Here is a 16,699-nt window from a genome sequence, read left to right as displayed (position 1 = left end):
CCCGACACAATAAGCAAGTAAATAGTTAGCTATGTTACTTCAGCTGCATTGCAAGGCAAGCTTACACAATTGTGCAGTCAATGCGTTTGTCTCTACATTAACACATTCCTCTCAAATTGTACATTTGCTTGACTCGTTAAGACGTCAGCCATCTTCGTTGAGCGCCACAAGGCAAGGGTGGCTCGCGTCAAAATTCGTCATCACAAAGCCTTGGGACCCAAATGCATTATGAGTGCTGTCGTGGCAATTCCCTGTATTACCAAATGAGGAGAGTTACAAACCACACACACGTCAGAGTTATACTTAAACTTAATCTTTAATAATATGAGCTTTACCAAAGCCCTGTGACTTTCAACAATTCACTATCTATTAATTGTTGAGAGTTCCAACAATGGCAATTGAGATTTTTTATAGCAAAGATACACCCCTCTCAACTTACATGACAAACCACAGATCTTAGGAAAACTTCACAAAGGGCCTTTAACTTGAGAAAGGAGTATCCCTTAGCCAGATTGCATTCGCTATAAATTATCGCTCAGTTTGGTCTCTAAAACTACTTCGTAGTACCAAAACATTACCTCATCCAAGGCATAACTTAATTGTCAACTCTATATACTAAGGAGCATCAAAAGTCGTGCTATAAATTCTCAGACAACACAAAGATTCCTTGATGCCCTTCCAGACTCCCTCTGCCTACCCAAGGACAAAAATCAGTTAACCACCTAACTGAGGAACTCAATTTAACCTTGCGCAATACCCTAGATGCAGTTGCACCCCTAAAAACTAAAAACTTTTGTCATAAGAAACTAGCTCCCTGGTATACAGAAAATACCCGAGCTCTGAAGCAAGCTTCCAGAAAATTGGAACGGAAATGGCGCCACACCAAACTGGAAGTCTTCCGACTAGCTTGGAAAGACAGTACCGTGCAGTATCGAAGAGCCCTCACTGCTGCTCGATCATTCTATTTTTCCAACTTAATTGAGGAAAATAAGAACAATCCTACATTTATTTTTGATACTGTCGCAAAGCTAACTAAAAAGCAGCATTCCCCAAGTGAGGATGGCTTTCACTTCAGCAGTAATAAATTCATGAACTTCTTTGAGGAAAAGATTATGATCATTAGAAAGCAAATTACGGACTCCTCTTTAAATCTGCGTATTCCTCCAAAGCTCAGCTGTCCTGAGTCTGCACAACTCTGCCAGGACTTAGGATCAAGAGAGACACTTAAGTGTTTTAGTACTATATCTCTTGACACAATGATGAAAATAATCATGGCCTCTAAACCTTCAAGCTGCATACTGGACCCTATTCCAACTAAACTACTGAAAGAGCTGCTTCCTGTGCTCGGCCCTCCTATGTTGAACATAATAAACGGCTCTCTATCCACCGGATGCGTACCAAACTCACTAAAAGTGGCAGTAATAAAGCCTCTCTTGAAAAAGCCAAACCTTGACCTAGAAAATATTAAAAACTATTGGCCTATATCGAATCTTCCATTCCTCTCAATTTTAGAAAGCTGTTGCGCAGCAACTCACTGCCTTCCTGAAGACAATGTATTCGAAATGCTTTAGTCTGGTTTTAGACCCCATCATAGCACTGAGACTGCACTTGTGAAGGTGGTAAATTACCTTTTATTGGCGCAGACCGAGGCTCTGCATCTGTCCTTGTGCTCCTAGACCTTAGTGCTGCCTTTGATACCATCGATCACCACGTTCTTTTGGAGAGATTGGATACCCAAATTGGTCTACACGGACAAGTTCTGGCCTGGTTTAGATCTTATCTGTCGGAAAGATATCAGTTTGTCTCATGTTAATGGTTTGTCCTCTGACAAATCAACTGTACATTTCGGTGTTCCTCAATGTTCCGTTTTGGGACCACTATTGTTTTCACTATATATTTTGCCTCTTGGGGATGTCATTCGAAAGCATGTTAACTTTCACTGCTATGCGGATGACACACAGCTGTACATTTCAATGAAACATGGTGAAGCCCCAAAATTGCCCTCACTAGAAGCCTATGTTTCAGACATAAGGAAGTGGATGGCTGCAAACTTTCTACTTTTAAACTCGAACAAAACAGAGATGCTTGTTCTAGGTCCCAAGAAACAAAGAGATCTTCTGTTGAATCTGACAATTAATCTTGATGGTTGTAAAGTCGTCTCAAATAAAACTGTGAAGGACCTCGGCGTTACTCTGGACCCTGATCTCTCTTTTGACGAACATATCAAGACTGTTTCAAGGACAGCTTTTTTCCATCTACGTAACATTGCAAAAATCTGAAACTTTCTGTCCAAAAATGATGCAGAAAAAGTAATCCATGCTTTTGTTACTTCTAGGTTAGACTACTGCAATGCTCTACTTTCCGGCTACCTGGATAAAGCACAAAATAAACTTCAGTTAGTGCTAAATACGGCTGCTAGAATCCTGACTAGAACCCAAAATTGTTATCATATTACTCCAGTGCTAGCCTCCCTACACTGGCTTCCTGTTAAGACAAGGGCTAATTTCAAGGTTTTACTGCTAACCTATAAAACATTACATGGGCTTGCTCCTACCCCTCTTTCCGATTTGGTCCTGCCGTACATACCTACACATACGCTACGGTCACAAGACGCAGGCCTCCTTATTGTCCCTAGAATTTCTAAACAAACAGCTGGAGGCAGGGCTTTCTCCTATAGAGCTCAATTTTTATGGAATGGTCTGCCTACCCATATGAGAGACGCAGACTCGATCTCAACTTTTAAGTCTTTACTGAAGACTCATCTCTTCAGTGGGTCATATGATTGAGTGTAGTCTGGCCCAGGAGTGTGAAGGTGAACGGAAAGGCTCTGGAGCAACGAACCGAACCGCCCTTGCCGTCTCTGCCTGGCCGGTTCCCCTCTCTCCACTGGGATTCTCTGCCTCTAACCCTATTACAGGGGCTGAGTCACTGGCTTACTGGTGCTCTTTCATGCCGTCCCTAGGAGGGGTGAGTCACTGACGTGATCTTCCTGTCTGGGTTGGCGCCCCCCCCTTGGGTTGTGCCGTGGCGGAGATCTTTGTGGGCTATACTCGGCCTTATCTCAGGATGGTAAGTTGGTGGTTGAAGATATCCCTCTAGTGGTGTGGGGGCTGTGCTTTGGCAAAGTGGGTGGGGTTATATCCTTCCTGTTTGGCCCTGTCCGGGGGTATTTTCGGATGGGGCCACAGTGTCTCCTGACTCAGCCTCCAGTATTTATGCTGCAGTAGTTTATGTGTCGGGGGGCCAGTTTGTTATATCTGGAGTACTTCTCCTGTCTTAGCCGGTGTCCTGTGTGAATTTAAGTATGCTCTCTAATTCTCTTTCTCTCTCGGAGGACCTGAGCCCTAGGACCATGCCTCAGGACTACCTTGCATGATGACTCCTTGCTGTCCCCAGTCCACCTGCTGCTCCAGTTTCAACTGTTCTGCCTGCGGCTATGGAACCCTGACCTGTTCAACGGACGTGCTACCTGTCCCAGACCTGCTGTTTTCAACTCTCTAGAGACTGCAGGAGCGGTAGAGATACTCTTAATGATCGGCTATGAAAAGCCAACTGACATTTACTCTTGAGGTGAGGACTTCCTGCACCCTCGATAACTGATTATTATTTGACCATGCTGATAATTTATGAACATCTTGGCCATGTTCTGTTATAATCTCCACCCAGCACAGCCAGAAGAGGACTGGCCACCCCTCAGCCTGGTTCCTCTAGGTTTTGGCCTTTCTAGGGAGTTTTTCCTAGCCACCGTGCTTCTACACCTGCATTGCTTGCCGTTTGGGGTTTTAGGCTGGGTTTCTGTACAGCACTTTAAGATATCAGCTAATGTAAGAAGAGCTATATAAATAAATCTGATCCCATCTCAAGTAAACCTCTTCTCCCCACTCCTGGACAAGCTCACTGAGGGTAGTGACTTGCGCACAGACATTGTTGAGCCAAGAGATAATTGGTTCCCCCTTAATCACGCCATCCCTTCACATATGAAGACAATGTTCCATTCTGACGTCTCCCCTCTCTGGGCCCCAAGTGACTGAGCCCTAGCTGAGAAGGGAAACGTGCAACTGCCAACGGTATAGTCCAAAGGGACACATTCTAATGACAACTCACATAAGCATATTATGTAAATTAAACATCCTATTTATCTATGTTACCCAACTAATTCATCCTCCAGTGCGCCAACTCCCCCTTGTGGTCTGGAGCAATGAAGCCGTCCCGCGGTGCAAGCTCGCAACTTTTAAAGGAGGAACTGCTGCATCTCTTCAGTTCCGTAAGGTGTTTCTTTAAATCTGATCCTGATGCGGAATAGATTGCAACGTATTCATGACTCTACCTTCCCTAGTCCAGACTTGGAGATTGTGAAGATACCTCTAGTGGCATGTCTTGTGGGGTATGCATGGGTGTCTGAGCTGTGCGCTAGTAGTTTTAAAAACAGACAGCTCCGTACATTCAGCTTGTCAACACTTCTTACAAAAAACAAGTAGTGAGAAAGTCAAGCTCTCCCCATTTGAGATATACATGCATATCATTAAAGGTCCATATTTGGATGGAAACCAAGCTAGTGAGAGGTATCAAGTAAAGTTGTAATTTCAGTTGGAAATTCCCAACACTGCTGCGCTCCCTGGGGCCTGCAGCCAACCACAGCCCTGCTGGCCTCACTTTGGCAAACCACCATCTGCTATAACATCGAGTCAGTTCTTCCTACTGGACATTGGAAAGCTTTTGTTTTGACACCCATTGTTCGTCCTAGACGGGAAATTGGTGTGGATGGTTCAGAGTTCCATGCTTACAAAAGGGTTGATTGATACACGTCAGATGACAAGCCTACTACATCCACTAAAGTACATGCGCCTTGGTGTTATACGCAAATCAGATACAATTAAGGTAGCTCCAACGGTTAGGATGTTGCCACGCAAGTAAAGCAAACGTAATTGTTATATAGAACACTTTATTTGACATGTTAGAACAAGCCATTACACCCAAAGAATGTATCCAGAAGAAACATAGAAATGACGCTCCTCAAAGAGGTCTTTGACATGTCGTTGACCTGTTGAGAGAGAGAACCTATTAGTTCAGTTATGGTCTGACAGTCTGAAAAGCATAAAACAAGACCTACCTCTTTTCGGGTTGTCCCGATTCACACATTGTCCACTACAGGGGCCGCCAGAGGGACTACTGGCGTCACAGATGACCACATCACAATGGACAAAGACCTAGGAATCAAAGATTTGATGGTGTCAGATACATTTAAAAAAAGGGATGATTGCCACTCACAAAATTAACCTATAAAGATTGTTGGGTGAACTTTGTTACCTGGCCACTCGGCTCAACCGCATCCTCGACGAAGGAAAACATATAGACCTCAAAGCGTTTGACGTGAGGGGGGAAGTGGACCCTGGCGTCAGCTACCACCGGGTGGAAGACTACACGGTACGGATCCTCCGGGTTCTCACAACTGCCAGTGTAGAGAGAGGGACTAAGTTAGGAACAAGAAAACACTAAACCCCAACCGCCTTGTGTACGAAGTCTTATGGTGGTGTCATGACTGTACTGTGAGGATCAGATCAATTCACACCGTGTTGTAAATGACAGGAGAAGTGGGTTCCTTCTCCCCCTCCAGTATGAACTAAAGGAATGTCTTTGTTACCAGGCTTTTCCCCATCAACTCTTACCCCTCCTAAATTCACCTCGGTCTTGAAAAACCCAACATATTTCATATACAATGTAAAGGCTCGAGACTTCCTACCTGTAGTGTGAGCACTTTTCTAGTTCCAGTATTTCCTTTTTAAAAATCACAAAATAAGAATCAACATGACATTCTTTTTCTATCTGACCAGTCTTATGTTAGAAATATTGTTCCAGTATTCACTTTTGAACGTATTAGAGAAACTCCTAGAAAATGTGCATAGTAAGTAGCCATGCCACGAGTGACATCAGAGAGCGTGTCAGAACCGTCCCCGGCGGCCAGAGTGCATAAAAGGATTGGTAACTGAAATTAACATTAGACCAGAAAACCGTGAGTCGCTAGCTACACGTTTGAAATGGTTGGAACTTTCCTAAACGCAAAGGACGGCGAGCTGCAGCTCATGTCAAGTGGTCCGAAACCTGAATACCAACACGAGGGAGAATAAACACCCCTCAGACAGACAGTCACTGGTACAGCCGATTAGCTGTTTGGAGCCAAGTACCTAGAAAAGCTAACTTCAGTGGGACCATTCTGCTATCCAAACCATCCTACTCTCATCACCCACTGAGGAATCAGCGACAGGGTTGATTAGCCCATCTTCCAGAATGAGTGAAAGGAAAATCCATCCTGAAGTTCCGTTCAAGACTAGTCATTGGAACCACGGACAACTAACGACATTGTGACCTCAGGGAGCCAATCAGAGAGAAGACCCAACCACCTACCTTTCCACGGCGGCATCCCACATAAATACATTCATGCAAAAATGTAACAACGATAAGTGTCCCTTATGGAACCATGGGTGGGGGAGACATCGTAACAAGCCGTCATATTGTGTCAGTCCGCTAGGGACCTGTGTGTTTAGCTAGTAAATAAATTAAACCAATTTGTATAGTACTGAATCATAAGGCTGGGGTTCTTGCAGCTGCGAGGAGGATACGATGTAATGGTTAATAAGTTGACTTTAGCAATGTAATAGATTTCTACCGTCTAGAGTTTAAGTCGGGAGACGGTATCTTTAAAACCGTTTCCTCGGCACCCCAAATCCTAACACGATTAATTTAGAGTCGGGTAACAATTAAACAGTCCTCAGATAATTCAAGGTCACGTCACGACAGTAGTTTGTTGGTTTTAAATTTCTGATCTTTTGGCCCATCAGACCTGGAAAAATCTGATTTAGTACATTTTTTATTTATCTAAAAAAACAGAAATTGGGCTGCCTATTTGAAAAAAATGCATTTAATTTGTCGAGGGTCATACTAGCAATGCCATAGCATTTCTCATCAACAATATTACTTTGTCTACTGCAAAGGCTTTTATAGCTAGTTAAATGACGGATGTCAAATGTCTACGTCGTATGTCCAACATGTATATTCAATTACATTGACATGAATGCATTCTCATGTGGTGAGACGTCCCTCTAAATGGTTCTTAAAGTTCTAAATGATCCAGAATGGTCAGACTACAGGCGACCTGAATATTGATCAATTGACCGTGGTTTAACCAAAGTTGCCGAATAGACAGTCGGTATCATCAACAACGCAATCATATTTTTCAAAATAAGTAATTCATTTTAATTAAGAATTTCATGCAATGCGCCAGAGCAATTCTTCCGCTGTCGGAAAAATTGGTCCCCAAAAAATTATTCTACACCCATGGCATCAGATGCACACGTGGAGGACTTCTGTGAAGGGAGCAGCTCTACTATATAAAGTAACCTACGCATTGACAGTTTAGGCCTACTTTTGTCATTTGCATCTTTGGGAGGTTAATCATTTACTGTTTAACTGACAGATATTAGCAAAAAGGGATTTGTGAAATCTGAAGACGTTACATTAAGAGACAAACGCCCACACCAGTACAAATCCACTTGAGCTGGCAGACGACGGCCAGAGCTTTCTCAGGATTTTGCACAACGATTTAAGCAGCTGAAGTGACAAATCTGAACTGCCCATTTCGTGCACAGCCATGTGAATGTGGTGTCTTTTCCTATGATCTACAAAACATTTTCAGCCTGTTTTTTCAAACTGCTACCACCCCCACCAGGATGACATTTGATTTAATAAACTGCTGCAAAGTTACTCCCGTGACAGATGAGCCTTGTGTCCACATGGCCGCCGGAGCAAATTAAAATAGGGGGTGCCAAATTTGGGGTTTTGCGACCATTTCATAAAAATGGTAAAATTGCGTGATTTGATAGCATTTGGCAAACCCGATCCCCCAAATAAATGCTTTTGACCAATAAAGTTGCTTCACTCCACTGCTTGGTGTAACATGTATCCAGATACTGAAAAGACACCCGCAAAATAAAGTGTCATTTGCAGCGTGCATAATCATGGGCAAAGTCATTGTAGCCCATCTACCAAAGGTTGCAGTGTCCATTACAATGTAGGAAAAATAAGTCATCTTTCAATAGTTACCCAATTTAAATTCTTGAGAAGATGGCAAAGTTAAAAATTAGGCCAGCGGTGTCCATCTGTGGCAAAGTGCTCACCCAAATCAATGCTTATGACAAACCCAGCTGTGTGACATTTTTTAAAATATGAACATTAGCTAGCTAAATAAGGTTAGCAAGATGCTGCTACACTTGACCGTGGTATTTGTTCATGTTTAGCAACTCCCAATTAGCGCATTCCTCTAGGACAGGAAATTCCATTGAAAGTGGCATCAGCTTCTAGGGATCCTGTCCACTGATCCTATTCAGTTTTAAACATCAACTTCCATGCTGCACAGGCGTGTGAACCATCCTTTATGTTAAGCGCATAACCGTTTTAAACACAAGAGGTCACTTGTGCCTGAATTCAACAAGTATTCAGTCAGTGTTAAGAGCAGTTGTATGAAACCAATCGGAAAGGCAAGCCAAGCTTGCCAGCCGCTCTCGATTTCCATTCGACTGCCCAGCAGTTCGGCACAACACTGAACTGGAGCAAACCAAAAGGATAACATTGAGTAAAAAGGTGTAGGTAACGCCAACATAGTGTCTTAACTTCTTCTGGCTGCAAGCCCGAGGCCGCCCACAATATGACAACAGCCACTTCAAGTGCAGGGCGCGAAATTCAAAATATATTTTTTAGAAATATTTAACTTTCACACATTAACAAGTCCAATACAGCAAATGAAAGGTACACATCTTGTGAATCCAGCCAACATGTCCGATTTTTTAAATGTTTTACAGCGAAAACAGCACGTATATTTATGTTAGCTCACCACCAAATACAAAAAAGACAAACATTTCACAGCACAGGTAGCATGCACAAAGCCAACCTAACTAACCAAGAACCAACAACAGTCTTATAACATGTTATTCAATAAATCTATGTTTTGTTCGAAAAATTTGCATATTTCAGGTATAAATCATAGTTTACATTGCAGCTACAATCAGAAATTGCACCGAAAGCAGACAGAATAATTACAGACACCAACGCCAAATACCTAAATACAAATGAAAGACAGGCATCTTGTGATTCCAGCCAATATTTCCGATTTATTAAGTGTTTTACAGCGAAAACACAATATAGCGTTATATTAGCTTACCACAATAGCCAGAAACACAAGCCATTTCCCAGCAGCAAAAGTTAGCGATCGTAACAAACCAGTAAAAGATATATAATTTGACTAACCTTGATAAGCTTCATTAGATGACAGTCCTATAACATCAGGTTATACATACTTATGTTTTGTTCGAAAATGTGCATATTTAGAGCTGAAATCAGTGGTTATATATTGTGCTAACGTAGCTACTTTTTCCCACAACGTCCGGAATTTTTTTCTGACACACATATTCTGACCAAATAGCTATTCATAAACATAACTAAAAAATACATGTTGTATAGGAAATGATAGATACACTAGTTCTTAATGCAATCGCCGTGTTAGAATTCTAAAAATGACTTCATTACCACATAAGGCTTACGTTATGGCGACCGAGTGCCCAAAACCTGGGTGCAAAACTAATAGTACACAGTTCGACAGATATGAAATATCATAAAATGGGTCCTACTTTTGCTGATCTTCCATCAGAATGTTGTACAAGGTGTCCTTTGTCAAGAACAATCGTTGTTTGGATTTAGAACGTCCTTTTTCCCCTCTTGAATTAGCAAGCGCACTAGCCAAGTGGCGCGAAGCTCTCCTTTCTGAACAAAGGCACACAACATGCCTAACGTCCAGAATAAATTTCAAAAATCTAATAAAACTGTATTGAAAAAACACACTTTATGATGATATTGTCACATGTATCAAATAAAATCAAAGCCGGAGATAGTAGTCGCCTATAACGAAAGCTTTTCAGAAGGAAATTCCAGGTCCAACCTCGCGCCTTCCTGAAAACAGGAAATGGGTGACACGTCATTCCAAGACGATTTATTCCAACTCAGACCAAGATAAACACTCCATTTCTTCTCTCACAGCCTCTTGACATCCAGGGGAAGGTGTATGACGTGCATGTATACTAATACGTATCATGCCCATTTATAGGCAGGACCTAGAAGAGAGCATCGATTTCAGATTTTCCACTTCCTGGTCAGGAAGTTTGTGCCAAATGAGTTCTGTTTTACTCACAGATATAATTCAAACGGTTTTAGAAACTAGAGTGTTTTCTATCCAATAGTAATAATATGCATATTGTACGAGCAAGAATTGAGTACGAGGCCATTTGAAATGGGCACCTTTTATCTGGCTACTCAATACTGCCCCTGCAGCCCAAACAGGTTAACCTTTCCACACGCGAGTTCCAAATATCTTCAACAGTCACCCCAGCGGGAGTTTATGTTATGCGCGTGATGTCAGAATGCACTCACCGTTCCAAAATGTGGACAGTTAACCCGCGCTGACCTCAAACCAAGGCACACTACCTGCTAATTTTCTATAGGCCGTTTCAACTTCTAAGTTTGCCTCATTCATTCACAAAAGTAGCCCATTTCACTGTTGCAGACAATTTCTTTTTGAGAATTTGAATGAGCCAGACAAACTTTCCTTCAAGCATACAGACATTTGCACACCTAGTCAGAACAGGCCTTGCACAAACTTTCCCCCTGGCACATTTATTGCCTGGTGCCCACATTGCCTTCCTTACAAATAACTGGACATGCGTGCATTCCTATCAAAGTGCCTTATTTTCTGTGTAACGTTTCTACTGTAGCATACCGTAAGTATAATGTACTTAGCGTTTTATTCATGCATTCTGATTCTTGCCTAGATTGTAATGGACACGTGTGTAAAACACTTTTGAAGGTGGTACCGAATATGAGCTAACGCCATACAATGCAGTCGGGTTATCACGTAAGGGTCTGTCAGACTCAACTGACGTATGGTGTTTAAGACACCTGGGATCTCGGAGTACCCCCATAGACTTCAGTGCATTCAAGACAGACTTCCAAGCCGTTAGTTGATTTGAACACGGCATCAGAGTGTAAACTATGGTACCTCAGGGGTATTTAGCTTAGAAAAACTGTCTGCCCCTCCATTTATTGTTGATAAATCCCCCATCTAAGTAATATTTCCTGCATCATCCTCGCCACAATACCTTCCCGAGGACTAAATGGATTGATCTATATCTTGCAACTGTTTAGCTTTCGTGCTACGGTTAAGCTAGGCTTTGGGGAGGTGACAATTGGCTTTTTGATTTGTTAATTGTAAACTACTTGTCATGTGTACGCCGTAACAAGTACAAAGATTTGTCACACGCTGAAGTGGCCAAACTAAGTTAAGATCTCAGGCAATGGGCGCAGTGAACCGGATTAGGGAGTTCTTGCTTGACAAACATGGCTGCCATATTTTCCAAACTAGATTTACATGGCTCCCTTGTACCGCATCACTGGTGAGCACATTGTAAAACAAGTCTAGCTGTTATTTAGACTAGATGATAGCATTAACATTTATATATTTTACAAGCAAAGGTGGAATAAAGTTGTGAAGACCTTTACTTCTCATCAGTACTAAACATTGTTTAGATGCTTTTCAGACAAGGCGGTTTAGAGTCGTTTGTTTGCATCATACGTTCTGTTCCAATGCTACGCTGCAGGGACCACTCAGTGATAACAAACATGTGATGCTACGCGCCAGAATCTCCCAGAAGTGTTCATTTGGCTGGAGATCTGCTGACAGACCGCATAAGGCTCACATCGTTTTTAAGCTCAAACCATTGTGACCACTCATGACCTATGGATGGGGGCATAGCCACGGTAGTCAAAGTAGATGGCCAGCCAAGCATGATAGGTTGCTAATTACTCAGGAACCACACCTGTGGAATAACACTTGTTTAGGCCCAAAAACAACAAGTTACCCATTAATGATGAGATTCCACCGGGGTCGGGAGTCACGGTCCTCGTTGAGGGTGGCCCAGCAGTGGTCAAGCACCAGCGCTACCTTGGGGTCAGAGGACCTGGTCAGCTCCACCTCAAAGTGCAGAGGCTGTCTCAGGTACCTCACCACTGGATAGTCCTCCTCCTGGTGGAACGTGTTATACGAGGCGTCTGGAACACAGAACGAGACAACCGGTGGGCACAAAACAGCGAGGTACCATCTCAACTTGTCCATTAACACACGTTTATCATATCCTGTTGTGCCCCCCCACCCCACCAGAGGCTTCTGACAAATTCCCAAATCAGCTCCTCACCGTTACTCCATAGCCACACCTGTAGATCTCAGAACACAAGGGTAATATATCATAAGGCTTACATTTTTGGAATGGTTTTGTAAAGGACACCTTCCAAGATTCTATATTCCATTTCCAGATCATCAGGAGTGATTAGAATTTAGAGGCCAAGTTGAAATTCTGAATTTGTGCACGCTTACCCTGAGCGAGTCTCATTCTGACCATTAGTCGACCCGTCCCAGTCTCGGCAAAAAGCTCGTTGTCACGCGGCCTGGTGAGGAAGGCCAATGTGCGAGTGATGTTGACCACATAGTAGCAGGAAACCTTTAACCTAAAAAGAGGGATGTAGGCAACTTCAATAGGGGAAACTTCAAGCAGTGGAGTGGACACACTGGTAGTAGAGGCACATTTTCCCTGTATACAAAGTTAAAGTTTTGAGCAATTGGTGAAGAAAAAAACCTATCAAATCTAACAGCTACAATTGTGATGCGTAATGCACTTACTGATATTCCTCCTCTGAAGACGTCGTGCCATTCAGCTTCACCTCAAGTTCATCTGGCAAGGAGATTTCGTTCTCATACAGCATGACATTGTTGATAAACTATGTAGTAGAGGGGAATTGACTTATTACAGCCTGCAGAAGCAAACAGTCCGTAAATACACAGTACCCATCACCTCAGGGTAATAGTCATTTTACCTTCCTGGTGGTGCCACAGGAGTTGACAGTGAAGTGGAAGTAGGCGAAGCGATCGTCGCTGTAGGTGGGACCACAGGCGGGGTCGCTCAGGGTCAGCTGACCGGGGTTCAGACTGGGAGCAGACTCCACCTTGACCGCCAGCGCAGTCATCGTTCCGTTAGAGAAACACTCTTGGGGGTGGGGAAGCAAAAGACAGGTAGCCATCAGACCTGGGTTCTGTATTTGTTACACTTCATTGAGCACAGTAGAACCAATGGAATAGCACCAAAAGTGCAAACCATGCCCATCTGGCACTACTATTAGACTTACAGTATTTGCAAGGAACCCAGGTTAGGTAAACATGTCAAACGACTATTTATCGGAAGTAATTGTTTGAGAACCAACCAGTCAGCGTTTTGAGGAAGCTGCAAGCCAGGGAAAAGTATTTGATGGTCATGTTGTTGTAAGGATTCAACAGAGCCACATCCAGTCTGCTCCTGACAGAGGACGGGTGAACCGACTGGGAACCAATGGGAGTTCATTAGCATGCATGTATACAGGGTAAGGAAAGGCTAGCTGCAGCAATTTAGGTTAACATGTTTTGGGAGAGCATCGTACCTCAAACACTGCGTCCGGCGAAGAGAAGGGCAACGTGATGGTGAAGTCTGCGTCGCCCTCTGTTAAATACTGTTGAGCAAGCTCATGGTTAAGCAGCCGCTTGCCAACCAAGACCACGAAAAAGGGATCTTGGTTCCTGTAGTCCACAGTGATGTGAAAGTTCTCCTGATCACAGTTGCCAGTGACTGAGGGTGGCACTACAAGGACAAACAGGGTTGTGTTCATTAAGCACAAAAAACAGGAAGGTACTACTTGAACTTGTCCAAGGAGAAAACCTCGTTTTCAGTTGCAAAAATGTTTTGCTACGGTGGGACTGAATAAACATGATCCTGGCAAATCAGGAACAGGACACTAGGTCCAAATACTCTAAAGCTTAACATTTTCTTTGTAGAGAGACCGCATAGGTAAAACCTACAGTATGGCTAGTTGGGCTTTCACTGCAATCATTAACGAGAGGAAGCCATTCAACAGTAGTTTGGCGTAGTCCAGAGACATACCAATGTCCAGCAGTACAGCGTCCACAACAGCAGAGTGAGAGAAAGGAGCGAACTCTGGAAAGACGACCAGGCCGTAGATCAGCTGAAGAGTGAAGGTTGTGACACCTTGTTCCGCCCTTCTCTGTAGTGAAGTTAAACACATTGGTCAATTGATAGCATTATTGTTGTAACAGAACTCTATTCAACATCAAGTGACAACTAAGTACATATGGGGACTATTAAAACAAACTATATACTTAAAGTAATGTTGCACTCATTCCTCTAAATCAAGCACTATTGGCAAGTGAATGCATACAACTGCCAAAATAATGGGAACACTTGAGTAAATGAGGGATACAAAGTACATTTGCGCCATTATTTATATTTTGTTGGTGGCCCACTTATTAGGGCATGTACAAATCACTGCGTGTGGCCTTGCATTTAACAGAAACACACCTCCTTAAAGACCACCGGGTCTGAGAAGGGCACCTCCATCCTGAAGGTCTTCAAGGTGTTGTCCAGAGATCTCTGCTCCTGAACATTGAAGCCTCTGGCGTTGCACTCTGCAACAGTTAGCACCATGGTGGGAAAGGTGATGTTCAGCAGCTCCACATCAAGGTTGAAGGTCCCCAACTCAAGCACAAACACTGCCTGCTCAGGAACTGTGTCTAAGGGCGTGTCTGTTCATTGGCAAACAAAAAAAACATTTTGAAATGCGGTACAATGGAAGTCGAAAATGGACATTTGTTATTGCCTCCCCGTTTCAGTACATTTTCTTCTGTTTTGTGCCTAATGAACAACCCAGGCATCCCAAATTACCATAGGCACTATTTAACTAAACCAGACTCACAGTTGCGAACTTGTGGCGGCCTGGCCATCGGAGGTGTTGTGATAGGGAAGAGGACTTTGTAGCTGGTGTCCTCGTGTGCGACCTCCTCGATCCACAGCAACTCAAGCATGGGCTCAATGGTGTAAGTGACAAAGTACTGGTCATCCTGAATATGGCTCTGTAAAGGGAGACGAGTGAATCATTCAGGCTGTAATACACAAGTGGAGTGCAAAAACAGCTAAATGTTCCTTACAAGCCAGAATGTTACTCTACCGGTTATCTGTGTGGTTTGTCCTTCAGCCGCTCGTAATTTAAGACAAAATATCGGCTTACCCGACTTTAGAGAGCTGGTAGGCATATGGTTGTCAACTTGCATTTCCGGCGGTGTGTATTTTCAAAGCAACCGACACGCAAAGTAAACACTTGCACAATATGTAAACAGTAAGCGAACGTTGCTTGCATTCAGTTGAGTGGCAAAGCTACCGGCTCCCTAAAAAGTCAGGTAAACAATACTTTAGTGTGGATATTTGGTCTCAAATTTCAAGCGGCTGAAGGACAAACTGCAAAGACAAGCGGTAGAGTATGTTTAAGTGTCATTTTATGCAACATTCACACGATTTTGCAATCCAATGTGTCAGGCTGTATACACACCCACCAATCCATTGTATATTAGCCTGATTAAGCAGACAATTGCTCAATAAGAAACATTTTACACAAGACAACATTTCTAGGAGTTTACCCATGAGAGATGGCAAAGGGTTACTGCAAAGCACTGACAACTGCTGCAGTAAAGGGCTCTACAAATAAGATTTGATTTACAAATTAAACAGGAACATTTTACTCATCCAACGCAGACCTTGAAATAGCCGCCAACCGCCCCCACCGGAATTTCAACAATAATATGAGCCTCTGTGACTAAAACCGAGTAGTTTCTGGCAGCCATTTCCTCAGTGTCCAGCCTCTTAGCGTCAATTCCCATGTACACCTCCAACATGGTGAAGGCATCAGAGGAGAAAAGTGGGTCGATGTGCTTGGGCATGTACCAGGTGATCACTTCTGGAGTAAAGGCCACTGCCCCTGCAGTGAAACAAGAAGCCAAGTGCACATCATAACAGAACATTTTGCAACTGAAAACAAATGTGCCATTATTTGGAAAAAGTTAGTCCCAAAACATTTTCCCAACTGAACACTACATAACAAATCAAAGTCTTGTCTGGAGCCAATTAAGAACTGGGTTTATAAGATCTTAATTTGCCAAGTTAGTCCATTATTTCACACTCAACCTGGTGTTGGACAAACAGCCGTAGCATCTACTCGAGTAACCAGCCACTTCTGCTCAAAGAAGGTTGAGGTTGAGAGCACCCGCATCGGAACCCCAGCTACCTGTTCAGGGGGCAACCACACCAGGGCCGTGTTCAGTAGGGCACACCGTATTAACAATATGTTGCAGAGTTCAGGTAGGGCCACCGTTTCCAAATGTTTGCTCTACTGAACATGACCCAGTTCATGGAGGAAGTGGAGAAAGTCAGCTTACATTCTGGAGGTATGTCTCCTCTGCCTTATGAGGGCTTCTTAACACCAGCCGTGTGGGAGTGTTGGCTATTGCATAGCCCTTTCTTTGGACCTCATCCACATTCATGACCTTCTTGCTAGGACTAAAGACGACTGCTGTCATTTTGTATCCTGAAGCAACAGCCTGTCTCAGGAAATGGAAACAGGAATTAAACAAATTGTCAACAAATGCACATTTTGTTTAGCGCCATCCTGTAGTGAAACTACAGAAACATGGCTACCTCAGCTCCTCTCCGGAAGTTGCCGCTCCTTGCTTTCG

The 16,699-nt window shown here is 43.3% G+C and overlaps 1 protein-coding gene across 1 annotated transcript; it reads right to left on the bottom strand.

Moving 5' to 3' along the window:
- Nucleotides 1-4,925: 4,925 nt before the first annotated feature.
- On the bottom strand, nt 4,926-16,699 carry LOC139554402 (uncharacterized; the record flags this gene model as incomplete). Its single annotated transcript, XM_071367149.1, is given in 16 exon segments — nt 4,926-5,041; nt 5,111-5,207; nt 5,308-5,449; nt 11,958-12,147; nt 12,470-12,600; nt 12,773-12,870; nt 12,967-13,136; nt 13,351-13,465; nt 13,564-13,760; nt 14,061-14,181; nt 14,496-14,719; nt 14,890-15,046; nt 15,725-15,945; nt 16,152-16,251; nt 16,403-16,564; nt 16,662-16,699. Coding segments are annotated over 16 exon segments (2,237 nt in total), but the record flags the coding sequence as incomplete, so codon positions are not given.

This window comes from Salvelinus alpinus, chromosome 26 (assembly GCF_045679555.1).
Source record: "Salvelinus alpinus chromosome 26, SLU_Salpinus.1, whole genome shotgun sequence".
Classification (NCBI taxonomy): Eukaryota; Metazoa; Chordata; class Actinopteri; order Salmoniformes; family Salmonidae; genus Salvelinus; species Salvelinus alpinus.
The sequence above is the reverse complement of the archived record's forward strand: the minus strand, read 5'-3'. Positions and strand labels throughout refer to the sequence as shown.